Source organism: Nothoprocta perdicaria, unplaced genomic scaffold (assembly GCF_003342845.1).
Source record: "Nothoprocta perdicaria isolate Ctin4 unplaced genomic scaffold, notPer1 scaffold_33, whole genome shotgun sequence".
In the NCBI taxonomy this organism is placed as follows: Eukaryota; Metazoa; Chordata; class Aves; order Tinamiformes; family Tinamidae; genus Nothoprocta; species Nothoprocta perdicaria.
The window spans coordinates 2,578,727-2,601,142 of NW_020455566.1; the positions used below are offsets into that span (position 1 = coordinate 2,578,727).

General features: G+C 59.9%; 2 protein-coding genes across 2 annotated transcripts in view; one reads left to right on the forward strand and one right to left on the reverse strand.

Annotated features, from left to right (window-relative positions):
* Nucleotides 1-950: 950 nt before the first annotated feature.
* Nucleotides 951-11,926, reverse strand: LOC112950858 (collagen alpha-2(IX) chain). The gene is made up of 32 exons (XM_026043491.1): nt 11,855-11,926; nt 10,494-10,568; nt 9,809-9,844; nt 9,667-9,729; nt 9,015-9,068; nt 8,783-8,818; nt 8,650-8,673; nt 8,435-8,488; nt 8,275-8,328; nt 8,096-8,143; nt 7,869-7,925; nt 7,706-7,759; nt 7,329-7,382; nt 6,715-6,768; nt 6,549-6,602; nt 6,416-6,469; nt 6,251-6,304; nt 6,056-6,109; nt 5,828-5,881; nt 5,682-5,726; nt 5,551-5,604; nt 4,804-4,857; nt 4,677-4,730; nt 4,098-4,169; nt 3,417-3,452; nt 2,749-2,793; nt 2,503-2,535; nt 2,224-2,370; nt 1,857-1,911; nt 1,584-1,772; nt 1,233-1,310; nt 951-1,156 (listed from the first exon to the last, which is right to left on the reverse strand). Exons 1-32 carry the CDS (start codon nt 11,924-11,926, stop codon nt 951-953), a joined length of 2,073 nt encoding a protein of 690 aa, XP_025899276.1.
* A 1,574-nt stretch (nt 11,927-13,500) lies between these two features.
* SMAP2 (small ArfGAP2) overlaps nt 13,501-22,416 on the forward strand; it is a 17,530-nt gene continuing 8,614 nt past the window's right edge. The window contains exon 1 of the mRNA XM_026043308.1: nt 13,501-13,603. Within this exon, the coding sequence (XP_025899093.1) occupies nt 13,501-13,603 (103 nt within the window). The remainder of the gene's footprint in view (nt 13,604-22,416) is intronic.

The following is a 22,416-nucleotide window of genomic DNA, read 5'->3' on the forward strand; positions in this document are numbered from 1 at the left end:
CTCTGCCCCTCGCTCCTCACCATTTGTTCCCTATCAAGCCCAAGACGCTTCGCTAATAAACAGAAATTGATTTTTATTTACGGTACAAAGCGAGGGCCGGCGGCTCCCGCGGCGGCGCGGCTTTAATCCCCGCGCCCGTCGATGGAAATAATGAGCGAGACACCTGCGGGGCTGCTTACAGCTCCCTCGGCACCGCCGGCAGATCAATACCCTTCCCAAGGACATTAATAGTTTTCTGGCTCGCGTGGCTGCGAGGGGACGTGGGGATCGGGGCGGTGCTGCGAGGGCCCCGTGCCCCACTTTCTCCCTGGCCCCAAACGCTGCCTGGTCAAAAAACACACACGTGGCTTCTGTTCCTTAAAATCCATCTTGTTTTTATTGCCCATTCTTTAAAAAGTCGGTGTTCGTCTAGTAACAGTTGGAACATAATCCTATTTTACAAAGATTTACAGCTCTGGCAGCGCCCAGCCATGAACAAGGCTGGGTCTTGCAAGTCTCTTAAATAATCAAACCACAATTTCTTCTTTCTAGGACACAAGGAAAAGGAGAGCGGCCATAAACCCTCCCCTCCAGCACCCAGCAGAACATATCAGAGTGAGAGGATTTGTATAAAAGACAATTTATTTCTTTCGGAAAGGGGCAAGGGGAGCACAGGGGATAAAGGAGGGGCCCCACTGAAGGGGACTGCAATGGGGCCGAAGTCGTCGTCTTCCTCGTGAACCAAATAGTCGGGGGGCTCTGCTGGACCCCACTGAATTCCCGCTGCTCCTTTTTCCCTCCTTTGGGGCTCCCGCTGGCCAAACGCCGCCGGGAGCGCGGGATGGGGCAGGGGCTCCCCGACCCGCTCAGTCCCAAGATTTGCAGTTTTTTGGTGTTTTTGGCCCCAGTGACAAGACGGCGGCCCCTGGCCGGGGGTGTCGCGTGGCCGGTCCCGCTGCGGCGGCGCCTCCTCAGTACGCGGGTCCCTTGAGGGCGCCCGGCTCGGCGAGGCGCGCCGACGCGTACGCCGAGGCGCCCAGGCACGCGGCCGGCTCGCAGAAGCCGGGGATGCCAGCGGGCCCCGGCGATCCCGGCCGTCCCGCCTCGCCGGGGGCGCCCGGCGGGCCCCGCTCGCCCGCCTTGCCGTCCAGCGCGTGCCCGGGGATGCCGGGGAGGCCTGCAGCGAGAGCGCGGCCGTGGGCGGCGGGCATCCTGCGCCGGAGCCGCCGTCACCACCGCGGGATGCACCTTACCTGGGATGCCCGGCGGGCCCGGCATTCCTGGGTGGCCCCGGCCGGTTTCGCCACGCTCGCCCTTCTCCCCACGCTTCCCTGCGCGAGAAGGGAGGGCACGAGGACGGGTTACAGCCGCACGGAGCACAGGAACGGCCGCGCGGGCTGCAGGGAGCCCTCGAAAGCAAGTGCCACCTCTCCATTTGACCAAATTTTACCTCTCCATTTGACCAAATTTTACCTCTCCATTTGACCAAACGCACCCCAAATGGGAAAAGCTCAACAGGTCACCAAATCAGCCGGGTTTGGGCAGATTTTGCTCCCCGCCCTGGGATCTTGCCCACAAGCGCCCTCCTTTCCAGGATCTCCTACCTTTAGGTCCCGTGTTGCCGATCTGCCCGGCGGCGCCCAGGATGCCCGGGACGCCGCGGGGCCCCATGGGTCCGTGCGGTCCCTGCTCGCCCGGAGGTCCCGGGGGGCCGGGGGGCCCGGGCGGCCCCATGGCCCCCGCGCCGCCCAGCGCCGCGCGCTTGGCGCTCACCGCCACCTCGGCCAGCTGCTCTGTAAGGGACGCGCGCGCCGGGCGTGGGGACGTGCGATGGCACCCGCGCGCCCGGCGCCGACCCCGCGCGCCCGGCTCCTCACCTTGCAGCATCTTCAGCACCACGTCCACGATGTGCTGGTCACCCGCGTCGCGGCCCTGGGAGCGGGGACGGGTGCTCAGGGTGCTCCCCGCTCCCGGGAGCCCGCCTGGCACCAGCCCTTTGGCCGGCCAGCACGGGGACGAGCACCCTAACCCCATGTCCCCAGCCCCGCTGCGGCCCATGTAACCCCCCGCAGCTCCTCGTGCACCCCCAAAATGGGGCTGTTAGGGAAAAATCCCCCCCGGGCAGCGCGTGGGGATGCATGCTGATGGCTGCAAGCACCCAGGGTAGCAGCGGGTGAGGAAGGCTCCGAGGAAGCTCCCCGAGAGCCCCATGCGGGCACGGGGGGCCGCGGGGGGGTCACTCACGGCTGCGCCGCGCTCGCCGGGCATGCCGGGCACGCCGCGCTCCCCGACAAGTCCTCGCGGGCCGGGCGGGCCCGGGTAGCCCCTGGCGCCCGGGGCGCCCGCGTCGCCCGTGGGGCCGGGGAAGCCGAGCTCGCCGCGGATGCCTTGCTGCAAAGGGAGGAGAGACGGAGCGAGCTCACCCAAGGGGCCGCTCGTGGGGAGTGGGCAGGGCAGGAAGGGAGCTCCAGGTTGGGATAAACGCCCTGGTCCTCAGGGGATCCCAAAGCCACCATCACTCACCTGTCCCTTTGGCCCTGGCTCTCCCGATTCTCCCTGGGGACAGAAGATAGAGGATATGTGACCAGGAAAGAGCCCAGATCGACGAACGCCGGGACGAGGGGCAGCTCCAGCATGGCAAGGGGCAGGGGCAGAGCAGTGGTGCCGGGGACGCGCGTGGCCCCGCTGTCACCCCCCGCACGCGGTGCAGGAGCCCCCTCTGCAGCGCCCATCACCGCCACAGCGCTGGCGTGCACGGGGGGCACCAACCTTCTCGCCCTTCACCCCCGAGAGGCCGTGGACGCCCGGGTCTCCCTGCGGGAAAAACGAGAGCTGTGAAGCTTGCCCCGCACCCGTCGTCTCGGCGCGATGGGAACTCCCTAATCCCTCCTAAAACACGCTGTGTTTTAGCTCTGCTTGGTGGCTGAGCCGGCCCGGGCAGCCCCGGGGACACGCAGGGCTGGGACACACAGGCCTGGTCCTTGTCCCAGCTCCCTGCTCCGGGATGAAGGCCCCCGGCACCTCCGCTCAGCTGCTTGGAGAAACACAGGCGCTTGGGAGCAAATGCAGGCGGGAGGCGAGTGCCCCCTGCCCAGGGCCCTCTGGCTCGATGGCTCCTGCAGGGACACGGGCATCGTCCCCGAGCCTGGCACTCCTGTCCCCTCATACTCTGCTAGGGCTCCTAGGAGAGCGGGCGCTTTGCTTTTTGGGGAAAGGAAAAGCAGCTTTCCCATGGAAGGGGAAATGCCCTGGACATGTTTTATTGCAGAGCTGCCCATGCCACAAAGCAGAGCCTGGGGCTGCCCCGTTGGCAGCTGATGCCCCTGCGAGCTCCCTGAGTCACCCTGGGCGGCACAGCTGCGGGTGCCAGACCCACAAAATACCCGGCCCAGCCCTGCTCCTCCCAGGCCGCCCGCAGCAGGGAGACCAATACTCACAATGCTGCCCTTGGGACCGGTTTTCCCTGGGGAGCCCTGCAGGAGAGACCAGGAGAGACTGCGGTGAGAGCGGGAGCAAGCAAGGGATGGGGATCCGCGTGGAGCCGGGCACGCTGGGCACAGGGATTCTCACAGGGCTCCTGGTGCCACCAGGAGGATGTGACAGGCACCAAATCCCATGTGGTAAAAGCTCCCCTGGGGCTGCCCCCAGGCCTGGGCATCTCCCGCCTGCCCGGCTGCTCTCCCAGTGCCCCCGGCCTCTGCACTGGCACAGATCCCGGCTCATCCCGCTCCGAGGGCCCCGTTCCCTGCAGCCCCAGGCCGGGCACACGTAGGACCCTGCAGCGAGATCCACAGCAGATCCGTTGCGCTGGGAGAATCGCTGCGAGCGACTCAGCCCGGGTCCCCGCGCTGTCCCCTTGTCTCCATCACCCATCCCTCCCACTGTGCCCAACACTGTCCCCAGCTCTCGCATCCACCTGCCCCTCTCATATCCATGGCCAGGGCACCCACTGGCACCCCCTGCATCCCTATAACACCGAGGCTGCAGCTGCCACCTGTCCCGCCATGGCAAAGGCTTCTGCAGAGATTTGTTTTATTCTTGCAGGAACCTTTGAAGAGCTTCTCCCATCTGATCTCCCTAACCAGCCCCGCTGCCGCTGAGCGCCGCAGGGTGAGCACCTTGTCTCCTTTGACTCCCGGCAAGCCTTGGGGTCCCGGGATTCCTGGAGGCCCCTGCTCCCCTTTAGCACCCTGGAAATGCAAGTAACAGGCAGGAGAGAGAGTTAAGGTGAATGAAGAGCAGCTGCAGGCGGGAACCAGCTCTCCAGCTGCACTGATGCTCTTGTAAAAGAGCAAGGAGAGGCTTCCGCGGGGCCCCTGCATTGATGCCGTCGTGCCGAGGACTGCCCGTGACTACTCCATGCAGAATTCCCAGGGATGGACAGGGAAGCTGTGCCGACACCGCCGGGGCTGCCCGCGACGCTGGTGGCCACGCTCCCGCGCTGTCCCATGCGGCTCACTTGGGGGCTGCTCCCACGCAGGGAGAGCGGATCGGTCTCCCTGCTGGGTATCCGGGAGGAATTCCCACCCCCAGCCGGGCTTCAGGCCCCCCCGGCCCCGCTAATCCCAGCACTATTTGCCCCGCTGTGGCTAATCCCTCAGCGGCGCCCAGGGGGCCGGGGCTGGCGGCTGAACCCACCGCTGATCAAAGGGGTCACTGGTGGGGCCGGGCACGGCGGGGGGCCCTCTGGTACTCACCGCTCTGCCCTGCTCCCCGGGGGGGCCCACGAGGCCCCGCTCGCCCCGGTCGCCCTGCAGGCACAAGGGGGGATGCGCTCGGGGACGGTCCCCACGCGGCCGCGCGCCCCGCGCTCCCCGCACTCACCTTCGGCCCGGGGACGCCCTGCGGTCCTCGCTCGCCCCGAGGTCCTGGCTCACCCTACGGGCGAAAGAGTCCCCAGCAGGGAGTTATTCCCCACGGGACAGCAAACGAGCAACTGATTCCTTTGCATTTTGCCCGAGCATCATCCATCCCGCTGGCTTGGGGGAGATGGCATCGTTGGGACAGCCCCTGTCACCTCCCCAAGGCCACTTGTTGTGTCCCCACTTCTGCCGCCACCCCAGGGTGGCAGGAGATGCTGCGGTCTGAGCAGCATCCCGTGGGATCAGCGGCCACGGGTCCTGTGGGATCAGCGAAGGGGGAGCAGCCAGAGGCCTGGGATGTGCCGGGGGGACGAGCCCCATGAAGGGACCACATGGGAGCCGCCGCGGAGGCCCTGGGAGCCACACGGGAGCCACCGCGGAGGCCCTTAGCTCGTGCCCCGCCATAGGCAGCTGCCTGGGTGCAGCCCGTGCCCCGCGAGGGCTCCTCGCAGGCCCGACACGCTCAGGTTTGTGCCCGCTGCCGAGCGGCTCCGCCGAGCACATCCCCTGTCCCACGGAGCAGGGGGCGGAGAGGGGGGAAAGCTGCCAATTCTGGCCTTTATTTGACAGCAAATGGGGAAAAAACAGCAGAAAGAGAGAGAAAACCAATGCCGCGCTGGCTGGAAGGAGGCTTTGCGGGGCTGCCAGGAGCAGCACCAGAAGCTCCCATTAGGAACCGGATGGTTCCTAAACCGGACTCTTTACTTACAAGTTGCCCGGGGGCTCCGGTGACTCCTGGCTGCCCTCGAGGCCCAGGTTCCCCCTGCAAGGGAGAGTCGGGGGTGACCGGGAGCACGGAGGGGCAGCGAGCGGGTCCCCGGGGGCTCTCGCCAGACCCACCTTGTCTCCGGGGCCACCTTTGCTCCCCGGCTGGCCGGGCAAGCCCTGCGGAAACACCAGGAGCGTCACCACGCGGCGCAGCACGCGGCGGGGGCCGGCACGTCCCGGGGACGGGGACACGGAGGGGTCCTGTGTGCCATACTCACGGCTTGTCCCCGGTGGCCCGGAGGCCCCGGGCGTCCTGCCTGCCCCGCGCTGCCCTGCAAGGGAAGGACACAGCCTTAGTGCACAGCACAAGGTGCTCCTGGATGAGGGAAGATGCCTGTCCTCCTGGGGACAGCCAAGTGCCACCCACAGAGGGGACAGCAGGGACAATGTTTTCCCTTGGTGTCCCCTTTACCTCCGGCAAAGCCCCGCGCAGGGAGCAGCCTCACCTTCACACCCGGGATTCCCGGCGTGCCGTCCTTGCCGTCGATGCCCGGGAGACCCTGCGGAAGGAGGGATAGCCAGTGCAAGTGGTCACAACCTTGCCGGGTGGCAGGAGCGCCGGAAAACCCGTCCGTGCTGGATGAGGAGCCCCCATCCCTCCCCCGGCGCGGGATCCGCAGCCTGGCCAGGGCCGTACTCACGTTCTCCCCTTTGGGACCGATGTCTCCTTGGGGACCCCGGATGCCGCGGCCACCCTATACCCGGGGACAGCAGCGTTATTTGACTGTCCATCGGGTGTCCCTGGGCTCGAGGGGACGCCCAGCACCGGCAGACCAGGCACCCGCGGGATGCAGCGCGGCACCTACCAGCTCTCCCTTCTCGCCCGGCTCCCCGGGAGGTCCCTTGGGGCCTTCCCTGCCCTGCGGGAGGACACGGAGCGGGGCTGAGCGGCGGCCCCGGGGCCGAGCCGCAGCGCCCGCCGCGAGCCGCGTCACTCACCGGCCGCCCTGCGGCTCCGACGCTCCCGACCATCCCTTTGTAGCCGGCGGGACCCTGCAAGGAAGAGCACGGGGAAGGCGGGCGCTCCACGGGAGCCCCCAGCCCTGCTCCCCGTGGGGACGGCCGAGCCGTGGGGCCACGTCCCTGCCACCCCGGCCCCACTTACCGTCTCGCCCTTGGGTCCCGCCACGCCGGGGTAGCCCCTCGGGCCCTGCGGTCCCTGCAGGGAGCGAAGCACAAACAGGCTTAGCCGGAAACCCCGCGGTTTGGGGGTTTCTCCCCCAAAGCAGCCCGGCAGGAGAGAGCAATTAAAACAGACGCCGACGTTGGGGTTTTGGCCAAGCACGGGGCACTGCAGCCCCGCCGTGCATGGGGAGGCCCCTCTCTGCACCCCGGCTCTGTGAGAGCAGCCGTGCGGGCTGCAGCTCCCGCCACGCCGCCGCCTTCAAAGGGATTTGGCTCCTTCCCGACCCGGAGGGCTCAGCCCCTTAATTGCTCCGTCTTCAAAGCGCTCGGCGAGCTCAAGCAGCTTAATCCCCTCCGCGAGGCCGCGGGCGGCGCGTGGGGGGCCCCCGGCTCAGCGGGACACCGGGGCTGGAGCCGGCAGGGGCTGCTCCGAGGTGCCCCGGCCACCGCACGTGCTCCTGCTGCCCCAGCACGAGTCAGGAGGAGGAGGAGGAGGAGGGATGGGGCGAAGGCTCCGTGCTGGGGCCAGTAGGCAGTGCCCAGGAGCAGGGTGGCACCCGGGGGCACCGGCAGCGATGGGATTAACCACGTTACCGGAGGGCCCGGGATGCCTTGCTCTCCGGAGGCGCCGACGTCGCCCTTGGGGCCCTGGGAAGGAGGCAGAGAGGAGAGGTGAGCGCAGGGGAGCCTCTGCCATGGGGTCACTGCCCCACGGCTGGCTCTGCGCAGGACCCCGTCACCTGCACCCAAAGGGACTTGGGGAGAGGTCTCCCATTTGGGGAGCCCCATCCTCCAGGAAAGACCCCTTCTAGGGAAGGTCAACCCCATCCTCCTCCTCCCAGCCGCTTCCCTCCCCTTTCTCCAGCCTCTCCGTCCCTCTTCTTCCTCTCCACATCACCCCTGCTCCACATAGAGCCCCCCCTGCCCCCAGCCCCATCCGTGGCCGGTGCGGACGCGGGTCCCTCACTCACCTGCCGGCCCTGCCTGCCGGGCTCGCCGAGGGCACCGGGACGGCCCCTGTGTCCCTGCGGGAGATGGGGGACAGCGTGAGCTCCCCGGAGCATCGCAGGCCAAGCAGCACCCACGCGGGCGCCATGCCCGTCCCCGGCACATGCCAGCTCCGCACAGCGTTACCTTCAGCCCCTGCAGTCCTTGGGGACCCTTGGGACCCGGCGGGCAGTTGGTCGGACACTGGTGGGAAAAAAAGAGATGCCCGTTTTAGCTGGGAAGTGCCCCAAAACTGCAGGGAAGCCATGCCCTGGCCCTGCTGCCGGCAACGGGAGCCCGCTCCAATATTCCCACCGGGAACGATGCCTGCAGAGCCACTTACGGGGCCGGCACACGGTAAGGGCAGCTCTTACCAAGAAGTCAGCGCTGCCTTCCAGCCCCTGGATGTGTCCGGGAGGACCCTGGAAGGACAGCGAGGCGCTCGGGTCCCGACCCTGCAGCCGAGCAGTGCAGCCCCGGCTGCCGGAGGATGGGGATGAGCCCCGGAGCTCCGGGATGTCCGGAGCCCCGCTCGGGCAGCAGGGATACTCACAGGTTTCCCGGGGGGCCCTGGGGGACCCCGTGGGCCGTCGGGTCCAGGGTCACCCTGGGGAAGAGGAGCCCCAAGGAGAGTTAGCGGCGGTGGCCCTAGGTGTCCCCAGCCCCAAGGCCGGGTGAGGGGCCGGTACCTGCCCCACGGGCGCTGCCCTCACCTTGGGTCCCGGCGCTCCGATCTCCCCCGGCAGTCCGACCTGGCCTGGAAGCCCCTGCGGAAGAAGAGGGATGTGGGAGCATCCGAGCCTGGCCAGCCCCCAAGCCAGCCCCTCTCTGCGGGACCTTCGGCGCCCGCCGCGCGCAGGGGGCACCCGGCACAAGTGTGACCCAGCGGGGGGTCCTGGGTGGTCACCCCAGCCCCAGCAGCACTTACGGGGGGTCCTGGCAGCGAGGGGCCCTGCAAGAGGAAAGGAGACACCGTGAGCCCACCTCCTTCATCCCTAGACCCTCTGCCCTGTGCAGAGCTGCCCGTGCCACCGTCACCCGTGGGGCAGGCAGATACTCACGGGGAGCCCCGGCGGCCCTGGGAGTCCAGGCTGGCCCTGTCGGGATGGAAGGGGAGAGTCAGGAGGCGACCGGGAGCACTCGGCCGGCAATGCCCATTGCAGAGCCCCTGGGCTCCCCGATGTCCCCGAGCGCTGGGGACACCCGCAGTGCCACACGCTGCAGCGGGGTAGATGGGACGGGCACGGTGACAGCGAAGCCGTGTCCGCGCTGCCCGTGCTCCCCAGCACTTACTTTAACTCCCGGCCCGCCAATGGGCCCCGGTTCCCCTTTTGCTCCCGTCAGGCCCTGCAAGAGGAGAGATGCCAGAGGCTACTGCCCAGCCTTCCCCTCATTCCTCTTCCCAGCATTTCCCAGCATTTCCCTCTGCCTTCGCCACCCTGCCGGGTTTCAAGCGGGGATGTCATGTCCATGGGTCTGTCCTGCAGAGCCGGCGACACCGCGTGCGCTCCAGCTCCCCTCGGCCCTGCTTGGCCCTCGGGTGTATTTTTAGGTGCAGGACGGGCGGGTTTGGTTCGTGCTTGGGGTGTCTAGGGCAGATCTTGCCCCACGTGGGACAGGGACGGGGACAACGGGGACACCCAGCACTGCCTGCACATCTCGCTGCAAAAGCAGAGGTGCTTCGAGCTCCGTCGGGGAGGGATTTCGGCACTTTGTGGCAGAAAATGTGGCAGAAAATGTGGCAGAAAATGTGGCAGGGGTTCAGCCCGGGCTTGGGCACCGCAGCGGGCGGCACTCGGCCCCTCCGTGCCCGCTGCAGCGGAGCCGCCCGGCGCGCGCGGGTCGCGGCTGCCACGGCTCCAGGCAGGGCTGGGGGTGCCCAGCAGCGGGCAGGGCACCCGCCAGGGGCAGCAGCTCCCGCGTGCCGGGGCCGCGGTGCACTCACGTCGATGCCCGGCTTCCCCGCGGGCCCGTCCGGACCGGGCGCTCCGGGATCCCCCTTGGCACCCTGGAAGAGAGGCCGGGTGAAAACGAAGTTTGTCCCCGTGCTGAGGTGGCACAAGCAGGGAGGGGACCCGGCTACTCACCGGGGGCCCGGCGGCTCCGGGCGAGCCTTTGTCACCCTGTGGAGGGAGAGCAAGGTTAAAAACAGGCGATTTTCACCCTCTGGGCACAGCTGGGTGCTCAAAGGCAGCTCTGTGTCCTCCCATGCCCTCCCAAAGGTGCCGGGAGATGCAGGATCCCCCCAGCCCGGAGGCCAGGCCGGGACCGGGACCGGCGCGTGCATCCGTGCGGTCGCGGGAAGCCTGCGGCTTTGGGGTATAAATAGCACTAAAATAACAGTGGGGCCAGGGAGGAGCCTGGGGCACTGAAAGGCCCTTTCTGCCGGTGCACAGACCCCCACTGTGTGCGAACCGCCCCCCCAAAACCTCCAGGCCGCCTCCCCAGCACCCTCCTCCCCGCCTGGCCGGCCAGGGGACCCTGTGCCCCGTGTGCCACACGCTCCCTGCCGCTTTGCCCCTCCACAGGCAGCTCAGAGCCCGTTTTCCAAGGTTTTGGGAGGCTCAGGCTGCAGGATCCCGCTGGCTGCCCTGGCAGCGCAGCCGGAGCCTCCTCGGTGTCTTTGGAGGCTCTGTCCCTCTGCAAACCTGGATGAGGGGCCGCCCAGAGCCGCTGCCGGCAGCAGCCCGGACACAATGTCCCTCTTTGTGCCCCAGGCCCCCTCCCTCCCTCCCTCCTTCCTTTCCTCCCTCCTGCCGGCTCCGCACTCACGTCAATGCCATCAGCTCCGGGCACTCCAGGCGGACCGGGGGGCCCGCGCGGGCCGGGCTCTCCTGGTGGCCCTCGCTGCAGGGGGAGCACAGGGGGGTCAGGAGGGGGTGCTCAGCCGCTTGGTGCCCATCCCAGGGATGTGGGAGCGGGATGAGCTCCTCTGGGTGCCAGGTGAGCCCTCCTGCTTCCCCACCCCGTGGCCCTTGGCAGCCCGTGCGCTTCCAAAGCCCCCGGCAAGGGTGCGGATGGAGAAACCTGGGATCCCCCTGCACGTTTATCAACACCCGGCTTCCCAACAAGTTGGGATCCCAGCAGGGCGACAGCAGCTGTGCCACGGCCGGGGGGCTGCCCCACGCAGTGCTTTCCATCGGGATGCGGGCACTGGCAGCGGATCAGGACCACGTCCCGGCCCCGGCTCCGCGCTGCAGCGCTGCCCGTCGCCCGCGCCGGCCGCTCCGCTCCTCGGCCCGCACAAAAGCGCCATTTAGGCGGCGCCTGCAGCAGCCGGGCCCCGCTCCGAGGTTTCGCGCGGCTCCCCGGCCGGCGCTTTGCAAATAAAGCTCTGTTATTCTAAGGGAGTATTTGCAGGGAAAAGTGCTCCCGCAGACCGGCTCCCTGGCGTTCTTGGAAGCCAAATCCCAGAAAGATGGGCAGTGTCTAGGGCTCCTCTGATCCTGTTTTATTTATTTTAAAGCGGAGCTGGGGCAGACGAGGGCTGCCCGCACCTTGGACCCCCTCCCTGCCTGGCAGGGCGCGCGGCAGCACCCGTGAATAGCACCTTTGTGCAGCCCGGCCTGCTCCAAAGGGGGCTTTGTTCCGGGAGCCCCTGGGGCCGGCTGGGCACGGAGAGGGGCCCTGGGACCCTCCCCAGGCCGCTGATGCAGCTCCAGCCACTCTTCCACGATGGGAGATGTCCCCAGACAAGGGTTCCTGCTCTAAAACATTGGTTTGGGAAGGAGGACGGTGATGGCCCCTCTCGTGGCGGGTGGGGTGGCAGAGGGGCGATGCCCCCCTTGCCTTGGGGTGGCACTGGGGAACGCAGCAGCTCCCTGCAATGCTGCTCGCTCTCGTTCTTGTCCTCCTGCGCTGGGGAGCCCGCCGGGACCCCGGCTCGTGTCCCCTCCGCTGCGCTAGGTCCCCCCGGCAAGGGATCAAGCACCGGGCATCCCGGGCACGAGCCCTCCCGCAGCTCCGGAGCCACCGCGTGATTCCCATGGGACAGGAGCACAAGAGCTGCCACGGAGCGAGCAGGAACAGCGGATAGAGCCCCCCGGTCAGGGAAAAGCGAGCAGAAAGCGTGGGAAAACAATGGGAGAGGCTGAGGGTCGAAGGGCTGGGTCTAGGGGGAGCGCAGCACTTACGAGCTGGGCCAGGCTGAGCCCCGCGGCCTGGAGGAGGAGGAGGAGGAGGAAGGAGAGCTTGGAACGGGCCATGGCGAGGGTGCCGCGAGCCGCCGCGCTCAGGTGTGCGGCGGCCCCAACTGCCGCCCCACAGCCTGCCCGGGAGGAGGAGGAGGAGGAGGAAGGAGAGCTTGGAACGGGCCATGGCGAGGGTGCCGCGAGCCGCCGCGCTCAGGTGTGCGGCGGCCCCAACTGCCGCCCCACAGCCTGCCCGGGAGGAGGAGGAGGAGGAGGAAGGGGCCAGGCTCATTAATATGGAGCAACCCGAGGCCAGGGCAAGGTGGGCTGGTCCCCGGGCCCCCCTCCCGGCCCCCCTCCCGCAGGAGCCCACAGCTATTTGGGAATGCCGGGATGCTGCTCACTTGGCGCCCGGCACGAGGGGCTGTGAAATGGGCTGGCCAGGGAAGGAGAATTGTCCCCTTTAGTCCCCAAATGGGGGTTACCGGGTCCTTCTTCCCCCTTTTCGTGCTGTTGCTCAGTTGATGGAAGCTTTTTATTAAACTCCCTGCTTTGCCCCTCAGGCCTTCTCCCCCTGGCTCTGTTGCTTTTACTGGTCCCACCAGGACTTTTGCCCAGGTCAGTGCCCCCCCTCGACGCCAGTGGTTATCAGGGGGATGTTGCTACCGGGGCTCCAGCACCCCATGGTCCGGTGCTGACAGGGGCCTGGCCGTGCCCCATGGAGGAGCTCAGAGATCTGAGGAAGGGGCAGCATGGAAGGCTGGGGGGGGAGGGACCCTCCTCTTCCTCCTCTGGGTGCTGCCCCACTACTCAGCTCCCCCATCCTAGAGCCTACCCCATAGCCAGTAACCTGCCCCCCATGCCATAGCCTGCCCCCACCGCACAGCCCCCTTTAATCTGCTTGTCCCCCATCCCATTGTCTGCCCCACTCCCACCACCCCATCACCWACYCCCCCMTAGCCTGTCCCACCCCATCACCACCACCCCATAGCCTGTCCCCCCGATAGCCTGTCCCCCCCATAGCCTGTCACACCCCATAGCGTGGCCCACCCCATAGCCTATTCTACCCCATAGCCTGTCCCCCCCATAGCCTGTCCCACCCCATCACCACCACCCCATAGCCTGTCACACCCCATAGTGTGGCCCACCCCATAGACTGTCCCACCCCATAGCCTGTTCCACCCCATCACCACCACCCCATAGCCTGTCCCACCCCATAGCCTGTCCCACCCCATAGCCTGTTCCACCCCATCACCACCACCCCATAGCCTGTCCCACCCCATAGCCTGTCCCACCCCATAGCCTGTTCCACGCCCCCCATCCTATCATTGATCGCCCCCTGCCCCAACCCTTCCCCACCCCCTCTCCCGCCCCTCCCCACCGCTTCCCCCAGCCCTGCCCGTCACGTGACCCCGCCCATTCATTCATTCCCTCCCCCGCCGCCGCGCCTGAATGGAGAGGAGAGGCGGAGTGGGCGTGGTCCTCTTGACCACGCCCCACCCCTCCCCATTGGCTCCTCCCCGCGGCGCCCCGCCCCTTTTCCCCCCGCCCCCCCGGCGGCCGGAAATAGGAAGCGGCGGCGGCGGCTGCCCGGAGCCCGCGCTGCGTGAGGCGCTCGGCGGGGCCGGGGGCGCCGCGGCGGCCGCGCCATGACGGGCAAGTCGGTGCGCGACGTGGACCGCTACCAGGCCGTGCTGGGCAGCCTGCTGGCCGAGGAGGAGAACAAGTTCTGCGCCGACTGCCAGGCCAAAGGTACCGGCGCCCGCGCCGGGCCCGCCCGCACGCCTTAGCGGCCGTTAACGGTCGCCGCGGTGGGGGGTGTCCCGGTAGCGCCCCGGTTCCGGCGGTGCCGGTCCGGTCTCGCCTCGCAGAGCGGCTGCCGCAGCGCGGGGGGGGCTCCCAGCCCCCTCCATAGGCAGCCAGGGGGGATTTTCATTGATTTTTTTTTTAATAAGTTTTCAGCCAAAACGGGTTTTTTTCCCCTGCCGCAGCATCCAGCGTGTGCCCGTGGAACCGCTCGTGGGCGTGGAGCTGCCCGGAGCCCCGGTGAGGCCTCTGAACCCCGGGACAGCTCCTGCGGCTCCCCAGGCAGTGCCGTGGGGAAGGGGAGCGCGAGGAGCCGCTGCTGTGGAATCCCGGGGGACATTCCCGCCGGGAGCCCGATCCTCACCGTGCGGCGGGATAGCGGCGTCTTGGATCCTGGGGCTTGGGGGTGTTGGGAGCAAAGGGCGACACAGGGAGGAAATCCAGACCTGGATCCCTAGGGATTCCTCTTGTCGCTCCCTCCTGGGCTTCTCTTCCACTTCCCGGGGCTCAAGGCTTGTTGTGATTCCCACTGCCCGTAAAAAGTGGGGGAGAAGAGGGGTGAGAGGAAGGCAGATCTGGTGCTTGACTCTTAGGAGAGGAAATGAATCAGTTAAGGTGCCTACAGAGCAGGGATATTTGCTGTGAAATGCTCTGCCTTCCCTTAGCAAAGGGTTAAGGCTCCTCCGTGTCTCCTCAGCATCCTATTTTAATGAGTTATTCCAAGTATTTGGAGGCCTGGGCTCCAGGCTGGTTTCCCAATAACCACAATAACTGAACTTGGCTGGGAAAGTCTTTCTCTGTCTTTCTCCGAGTACATGACTTGGGCGTCTCGGTATGACCTCTAAAAACTGCAGAGAGCACTGCCGAGCATCCTTAGAAATGATATCATTAAGAACCAACCTTCAACCCAGCTGAAGGAGAAGTTCTCTTTATTGCTGGTTTTCATACGCTAACGTGAAAAAAAAACCCCATAGTAACAACCTTTTGGCCTATGGAAATGGCACAGTTGGGATGGGTGTTTTATGCCTGGCTTTGCCAACCCGGAGGCTCTGTATTGTGAATAGTGGGGAGCGGGCTGCCCTCTCGCCTCTCAATCTCTGCTCCCTTGTCCCTTATGCAAGAGTTAAGGACAAAACCAACTGTCTCTTGTCACGTGAATTAAGGTACACAGTATGGAAACAAATCCTGAATGCAGCTCTTGTTTTAATGTGACTTTTATATCCTGTGTATTGTGCATTCTGGAAGCATGATATTCCAGTTATTAATGTGCACAAAGTCTGATTCGGTGATTTGCCAGCAAAGCTGAAAGCTACTTATAGCTGGAATACCCCTTAAGTCAGTCTTAAAGAGTAGTCCTCTATTGTGCAGGGTTATAGCTGGAAATCTGGCAAAATATCCATCTGCTTTGCTAATGGAACTGTGAACTTTGATTCCTGAGGAATATATGGAGTTCTTGGCCATAGAAATGTGCCAATCTAGTGTTGTAGTTCTTGGAAAAGTTAAACTTTTTGAATGCAAACTGTTGCTGTCTGCTCAAAACTACAACAGGGTTTTCATGCTCTTGTTTGCTAACTGTAGCAGTTGGTGCTGCAGATGAGTTGTGTAAATAGTAAGTCGCCAAGGTCACTGCTGAAACCTGGTGGCTCTTGGTAAGTGCTATTGGGAGGGTTTGTGGTGCAGTTTCTTCTACCAGCTCCTTTTTCAGCTGGTTTAGCTCAACTTCCTGAGCATCTTTGTGTGAGCTGCAGCAGAGCCGAAGAGGAAGAACCCAGCACCTTGTGTGGCACCTATCAAGAAACACTGGCTTTTGACTATCCATTTTTATGCTCAAGTTAGTGAATTTTGTGGGTTTTTCTTGCTGCTTGATCTAAGCTTTTCAAAGCTAGCATGACACATAAGCAGAGACTGTTCAGATGCCACCCACACTTCCATTATGCCTGTTCCCAATGACCTAACTACTTGCTGGGTTTCATTACTGTATTTTTTTTTCTCCATTTCTATATACAGAACTAACCGAGATTACGGTACCTGTTGGCGTCAACCGCAGTCCTAGCGTGTACCCATCTGACTTCATTCCTTTGCAGAAATCCTTGGCATTGGGGTGACAGTGTAAGTGTCAGGAACGTCCCTTCTCTGATACTGCCTGCTGTTCAGGTCTTGCTCTCTGGGATGGCCAGAATGAACCTTATCTTGCTGGCCACACTGTGTTGATAAACTGACCTTCTCGGTCCCTTTCTACACTTTTTTTTAGAGTGCAGGTGTTCTCGTTTTGTGGTCTTGTTAGCACTCGCTTTTATCAGGCCCGGTATAGAAATAGTTTCCTAATCCAGCTTGTGTCTCCCCAAGGACGACAGAGTGGGAAATACAAATTTCTCCAGAATCCTTGCTTGGGAAGTGCTGCTGGTGTTGGTGTGTCCCGTTAGGGACGGCAGTGTGACACTGCTAGCATGCCCTGCTGTTGGTCACTGGCCTCTCGGGACCTTGGTGAGTGTCGTGGTGCAAATACTGTTGTTCCCTCTTCTGTCCTGGATTCGGATACCTTGGAGAGAGCACGTAGCTCTTTCCTAGGCTTTTCTCCTGAGCCGTTAATGGCTTCAGGTGCTCTCTGTGTCTCTTCATTTAGAGTACAAACATAGCTAAAAAGAGCAAGCCTAATGAGACCTCCAAAAGTGAGCTGGATGGCTGCCCCTGGGGTTCTGCAGGCAGCTCTTAATGCCCCTGATTTCAGTTGTTTTGGTCGGGTAGGAGGCAGGAAAGACAGACCGTGGGGAAGAGCTCTCGAGGTGGGTTCCGCTTCCGCAGTGGTAAACAGCGCGTGGCGGCTGCAGTCCTGGTGTGGAGGAAGCTGGGCGAGGGCTCTGGTTTGCTTCTTCCTCTTTGCATTGCAAAGTTTCTAGCCAAAATAACAAAGGCCAAAGGGCCTTCGCAGGGCGCTGGTGTTGCTGTTGTGGCTTGTGGGTGTTGGACAGGGTGGCTGTCAGGCAGGCGAATTGTATTGCAGCGGTGTCAGAAGCTGAACTGGAATGAAACTGAACTGATATGGCAGGAAAACCTTGTAATCTGTGTAAATTGGATGTAGGTATTTAGATGGTGTCCACTGAATGGCAAATGGCTTGTGTTGAGTCCAATGAATAGCAAATGGCCTGGGTCAAGTAACAGTTACAAGTGGATTCTTCTCTGTATTTGTGACTCTGAAATGCTGCGCTGAATTTGTATAATGTACAGCTGTTCTATTTGATTCTCTCCTTCTCCCAAACTCTTCCCCTCCGCTCTTCCAGTCCTATTACCCAACAGGCTCCTTGGATCCAGTTTTGCTGACGTTGGAACTGCAGGTCCCTCCGCAGGGAGTACCCAGCGATGACTGCTCTGTCTGTGCATCAATTTAAGGTTGCCCCATGCTCCCCCTGGTTTGTCTGACTCTTCCTTTCCTCCCTTGTGTCTTGTGAGAACTGTGGGTCCTGTGCTGAAATCAACCCTTTTTTTATATATAACTCTAATGGTTGGATGGAAAACTACCTTTTGCTTAACGTAAAGCAAACCCTGATGTAATTAAAGTGCTCCTTTCTGTAGGAGGGTGTAGAGCTTTGGGAAAACCAGTTAGGAGGTGATTAATTATTGGATGGGATGGGAAGCTGCTGGCCTGGAGCTGGAAGAGCAGGGTAAGAAGCTTGAAGATAGAGTAAATGGAGCAGAAGGGGAATTGCCCCCAGGAAAATGGAGCTGCTCAGAATTGGTTTGGTCCAGCCAAGCTAGTTTGACTATTAGCAGCATGTTTTATATGAAACAATCTCTTCTGTCACAACTCCATCACCAGAGAAGAGTATTGAACCACAGTTGAACATCCATCTCTGTAAAAGAATGTAAAGCAGCTTTCAAATAACTGCTTGTTAACTGCACGTGAAGAAATGAGCATTTTGGAAAGGCAAGCAGTGGATGCAGCAATGTATGGTCATTGCCTGCAGTAAGCATCAAAAATCAAAGTTGTAGGACTAAAGCTTTTCCGTTTACCACAGTAAAATCTTGCAATGGAGAAAGTTCTATTTTGTGTAATGGAAACTTTCCAGAGGGGATGCATGCATATATGTATGTTTGTTTTAATTGTTACTGCTGTAACAGTATTCTGCAGTTACCCTAAAGACTGCTCTGCTCTTATCTCCTCCTTTTGTACTGCTCTGCTGTCCTAAAGCCAGGACTGAAAGGAGCACTTCCTAGTGCAGTAAAGCAGCATTAATCTTGTGTGTGTAAATGCTCACATGAATAAACCTTGTCCAGGAGACTTGTTTTCACCTTTAGAGTGATCTTCATCTGAGGAATCTTGGTGGGTCTTCAACAGCATTAGGACAGGCAGCTCAGTGTGATGGGGAGCACAGCCCTCCATTCAACTGCTGGAAGTAGGTAGGTTGTTATTACAGCACCTGTTCAAGCTGAAAACCTAGGAAAAGAAATCAGCTTTTCAAATTGCAACTTACTCTGGAAGGAGTTTGCTCTTGATATCAGGCGTTATTGGATCTCCCTTAAAGGAAGATATGCAGAGCTCTGAGTCACGTACACAGATGCGTGGCTCTGCACCTGACAGAAATGGATAATAAAGATAATCCACGGAGCAGAGGGCATCTTGGCACACGCTCTGCATTAATATTGCTGTCTGTGTATGCCAGTTACACTGGCTATTCCCTATCTGTTGTGGAGAGCCATAGTGCTCTGCTGCACCAGAAGAGAGAAAAGGATGTAAATTAAAGGCCCAAAATACCAGGCAATTCCTAAACCATAGTTGCTGCTTTAATAGAAATTTGTTCCTATAGTAACTGCCAGATAAATTATATAAGGCATCAGATGCATTCAGGAACTTTTGTGCCAGCATCTTCAGAAGATACTGCTGCAGTTTCAAGGTAATTCATCTGTCAAACATAAGTAGGCTATCAGAACCAACTAGAGAATCGAGAATAACTTGAGTCTCCTTCAGGTTGATCCTGGGACACATGAAGTAATCACTATTTGGGAAATCTAGGACAGAAAAAGACTGAACTTTAAACAGAATCTGTTTCGGAACAAAGTTTCCTCTCTGGTTGCAAAGCTGGATTTACCTGTGCTAAATTCTGCCTTTTGGAGCGGCTTGCTAAAATGCTTACGTCTATTTTTGAAAACGCATGCCTTTTTGGCTAGAATATGTCCTATCATTGCTAATGTCAAGTCCTTTTTGGTAACCAAAATAGCTGAAGTACTTCATTGCTGGCTAGAAATATTCAAGAGGCAGAGCATGGCCCAGAAGATGAGACTCCTTCATATGTTACTACTACTTCAGGAGATTAATTACTGCTACATAGCTCAATAAATCAAGCAGTGTTGGAAGGCAGTGAATAAATAATTTCAAAAGGCAATGAAATAACTTAAATTCAGTGCTCTATTGATGCTGATATGGACATAGGAGTGTTGGTGTTTGCCATGCCTCTCTTTCTAGGTCAGGTTTATTTCCTGGCTACCTGTGTAGAAGCTTCCGAGGAATATCATGACATGGATTGCTTCCATGTGTGTTTGCCCATATGTCCATTATGAGAGCAAGAGAACCTCAGTTCCTGCACTGTCAGCCCAGAACTGCATACAAGTGCCTGCTACCACATTCCCTGTATAGTAAATGGCTTTTTTTTCCCCCTAAGGAAGCCTTAAAGGAATTATATGCTGAAGCAGGGTGCTGTACAGCACAGCTGTTTGGTTTCAGCACTCGCCTGCAATGCTGCAGGCTGCTAACACCCCAGCAGCCCTGGTTCAAATTGAGTTACCATTGATCTTACCTTTTATTTTATGGTTTGAGGCTGTGCGTGACTGACTTGAAGCTTGGTCCTTGGAGGTGAAGGATGAAGCGCTGCTTATGAGACTGTGCAGGGTGCTTGGAGACTAAAACCCCATCAATTGGTCTCTCTCCTTTGCACATCTTACAGACCTGGTATGTTGGGTTTTGTGCCTTTGTCCTAAATGCTCTTAGCCCCAGCAGATGCTTGTGGCGCTTGCTCACAAAGCAAGGCACGCTCAGCATTGATTGACTTGCGTTGATAACTTAAAGATATCGCCAAATTTTGGTATTGAGAGTTTCATTGTCCCATTAACTCACTCGCAGACCCTACCTCGCTCCCCTCGAGTAACCAGAACAGACCGTCTACAGTCAAGAGCAGAGGAAGCTCTTTTGTAACATGCGTTTTGTCATAGCTTTTCTATGAATGGAATGAATTTCGGTCAGTCATGAAGCAATCCCTTTCCAGAATAAGGAAACAGCAAGTCGGAGGAAGCCATTGGATTCTTGGCTATTTCCTCCCTTGGCTCTGGGGAGGAACAAAAAGCCTCGATGAGAAATTTCCAAGTAGTGGCGATAGCCTGGATGAAAAGCCAGGAATGTCGCCTCGCTGGGATCATCCCGCTGTGCCGAATTTCCCACATCCCCTTCCAATGGGAGGGAAAAGGGCTGCACAGAGCTCTAGTTCACCACACGTAGCAGCGTTTTAATGGGCAGAAGGGGCACGTTGCTCCCGTGCAGCTGGGCTTTGGCTGAGAGGCTGGCAGGCAGGGAGCCTGCAAGCCAAACAATCGCTTGCCCTGAGATTATTTCATTAGGCACTGAATGGCCAAGCGTGCTCCTTCCTGCCTCTGAAAGCATCTATTTTTCCCCAGCCCCCTTCTCAAACGAGCCGTGGCTGTGCAGCCAATTTCTGCTTTATTTTTAAATGCCTTCTGTGGGGTTATTATAGAAGAAGCCGCCGTGAGTCGCTTGAGCCAAAAGGCAGTGCCTGAATAAAGAGCGAGGAGTTTCCTTGATTAAAATCACTTGGGGTGTTAATTTTCTGCTAGGGACTAAGACAGGGTGTGCACAGACAGGCCAGGCTGTACTTAGGGTTCACATGGCTTTGGGAGCCTTTTTAGTAAGGGCAGATAATTTGGGCAGCTCTTGCAGCTATTAGTGACTCAGCCTCGCTGCCGACTTAGGCTGGTGTGAGCAGCTTGGTATGCGAGGTTTATTTTGACACAGCGGGCTATAAAACAGGATGTGAAACAGTTCCGTGGAACTGTCAGCTGAGGAGCTGCTGGTACCGTCCCATTGCCCCCAGGCACTGGTGTGTCCCCACCGGGTGCTCAGGGTGACTTCCTTAGGTGACAGAGCCACCTGCACAGATGTTTTTTAAGCTGAGGACCTTCCTTCACCCACCAGAGCACAAAGATGCTCTGGTTTAGCCTTAAAAGGGAGCCAGAATGGAGCGTATAGCTCAGCTCCTACGTCTTTTGGTTACTATCCTGTTTTTATTTGGAGCTGCTGCAATCTCTTGTTCGCCCCTCAACAGCAGATTTATGTGTGTGTGTGAGGCAACGTAGAAGGGCATCCGTTATGATTAATGGGAATTGAATGAGCTGTGCCCGGGTCTAGCAAATGCCAAATAATCCTTGCTTCTCATGGATGTTAAAATTAGCTTTCTGTGACCTGAAATACTGACTACTGAAAAAACACTGAAGGAAAAAAAGGAGTGACTGGGGCATCAGGGCTGCATGCCTAACGCTGGCTGCGATTGCAGCAAACTTGTCATTTTGCATATGGGAAGTGAGGTTTCTGTATAGGTCTGAGGTTCTGAAGCCATCTGGTGGCTGTGCCCGTGCCAACCTCAAGGGAACTATTTTTATGATGTCGGTGCGAGTGTTGGTGCAAGGACCACTTTCTTCCCTGCTGCTCTGCAAGCTGAGCAGGGCAAATGTTTGCCAGCCTTGTCCTGAAGCCCCTTTGCGAAGAAGGGCCAAGGATTGCAAGGACTTCTCAACCCGGAGGGTAAAACAGCACCCCTGGCACTGCTGTGCCCTCTTACCACCTCAACGTGTCCCTAGAATTGCTTGCATCTTAGTTATTTACTTACTTGGTCCTATACTCTCACCCCCTCTCCACCCTTTCATCTTTTTATGACTTTTTTAGGGTTTTGTTTGGCACTTTTTTAATGGCTTGAGGATGGGTAGTTTGGGGTGCTTCTGCTGCACTTGCAGTAGATGTATTTTTTTCCCCCCTTCAGAGGTCTTCCAAACTCACCTGGATGCAACCTGTGCCATGAGCTCCAAGTGTCCATGTGGGAGCAGGGATGTTGCACTGGGTGATCCCTAGAGGTCCCTTCCAACCTCAACCATCCTGGGCCTCTGTGTGCAGAGCCTGCAGGCAGAGATGCAGCTCCCTGGCCGTGTATTAGCTACACTAACTGCTTCGTGGTGCTCTGCAGAGCCCCTGCTGGCAGGGGAGCAGCTTTTCTTTCTGAAAATTGCGCCTTCAACTTTGTTATTTGTGGGTTTTTTTTGGCTTTTTATAAAATTGTCTTCTGTCAACGCTTGGGCCCTCAACTCCTGCCTAGCTTGAAACTCAGTTTAGCTGTTTAGAAGCTAAAGCTGAACTCATTTCCTGTAAATACTTTTACCTGGGGCTTTTTGCACGTCAATTGCCTTGAAAATAGCACGTGAAGCAGTGTGTGGGGGAACTGCTGCCCTGTCTTCTGTGCTCGCGCTTCCCTGGGGCACTTCCCTCTGCAGTTATGGGGCAAGTTCCTTTCTCATGGCCTCAAAAGAGGGAAGTCTGAGGCTTGTTGACATTTGCATCAAAAAACGCCCATAAAACGGAATGTTTTGTAGGACCTGAAATAGGAAAAATGGTCGATGGTCATGGGGCAATGGCCATGGCCATGGTCAATGGTCATGGGGCAATGGCCATGGCCATGGTCAATGGTCATGGGGCAATGGCCATGGCCATG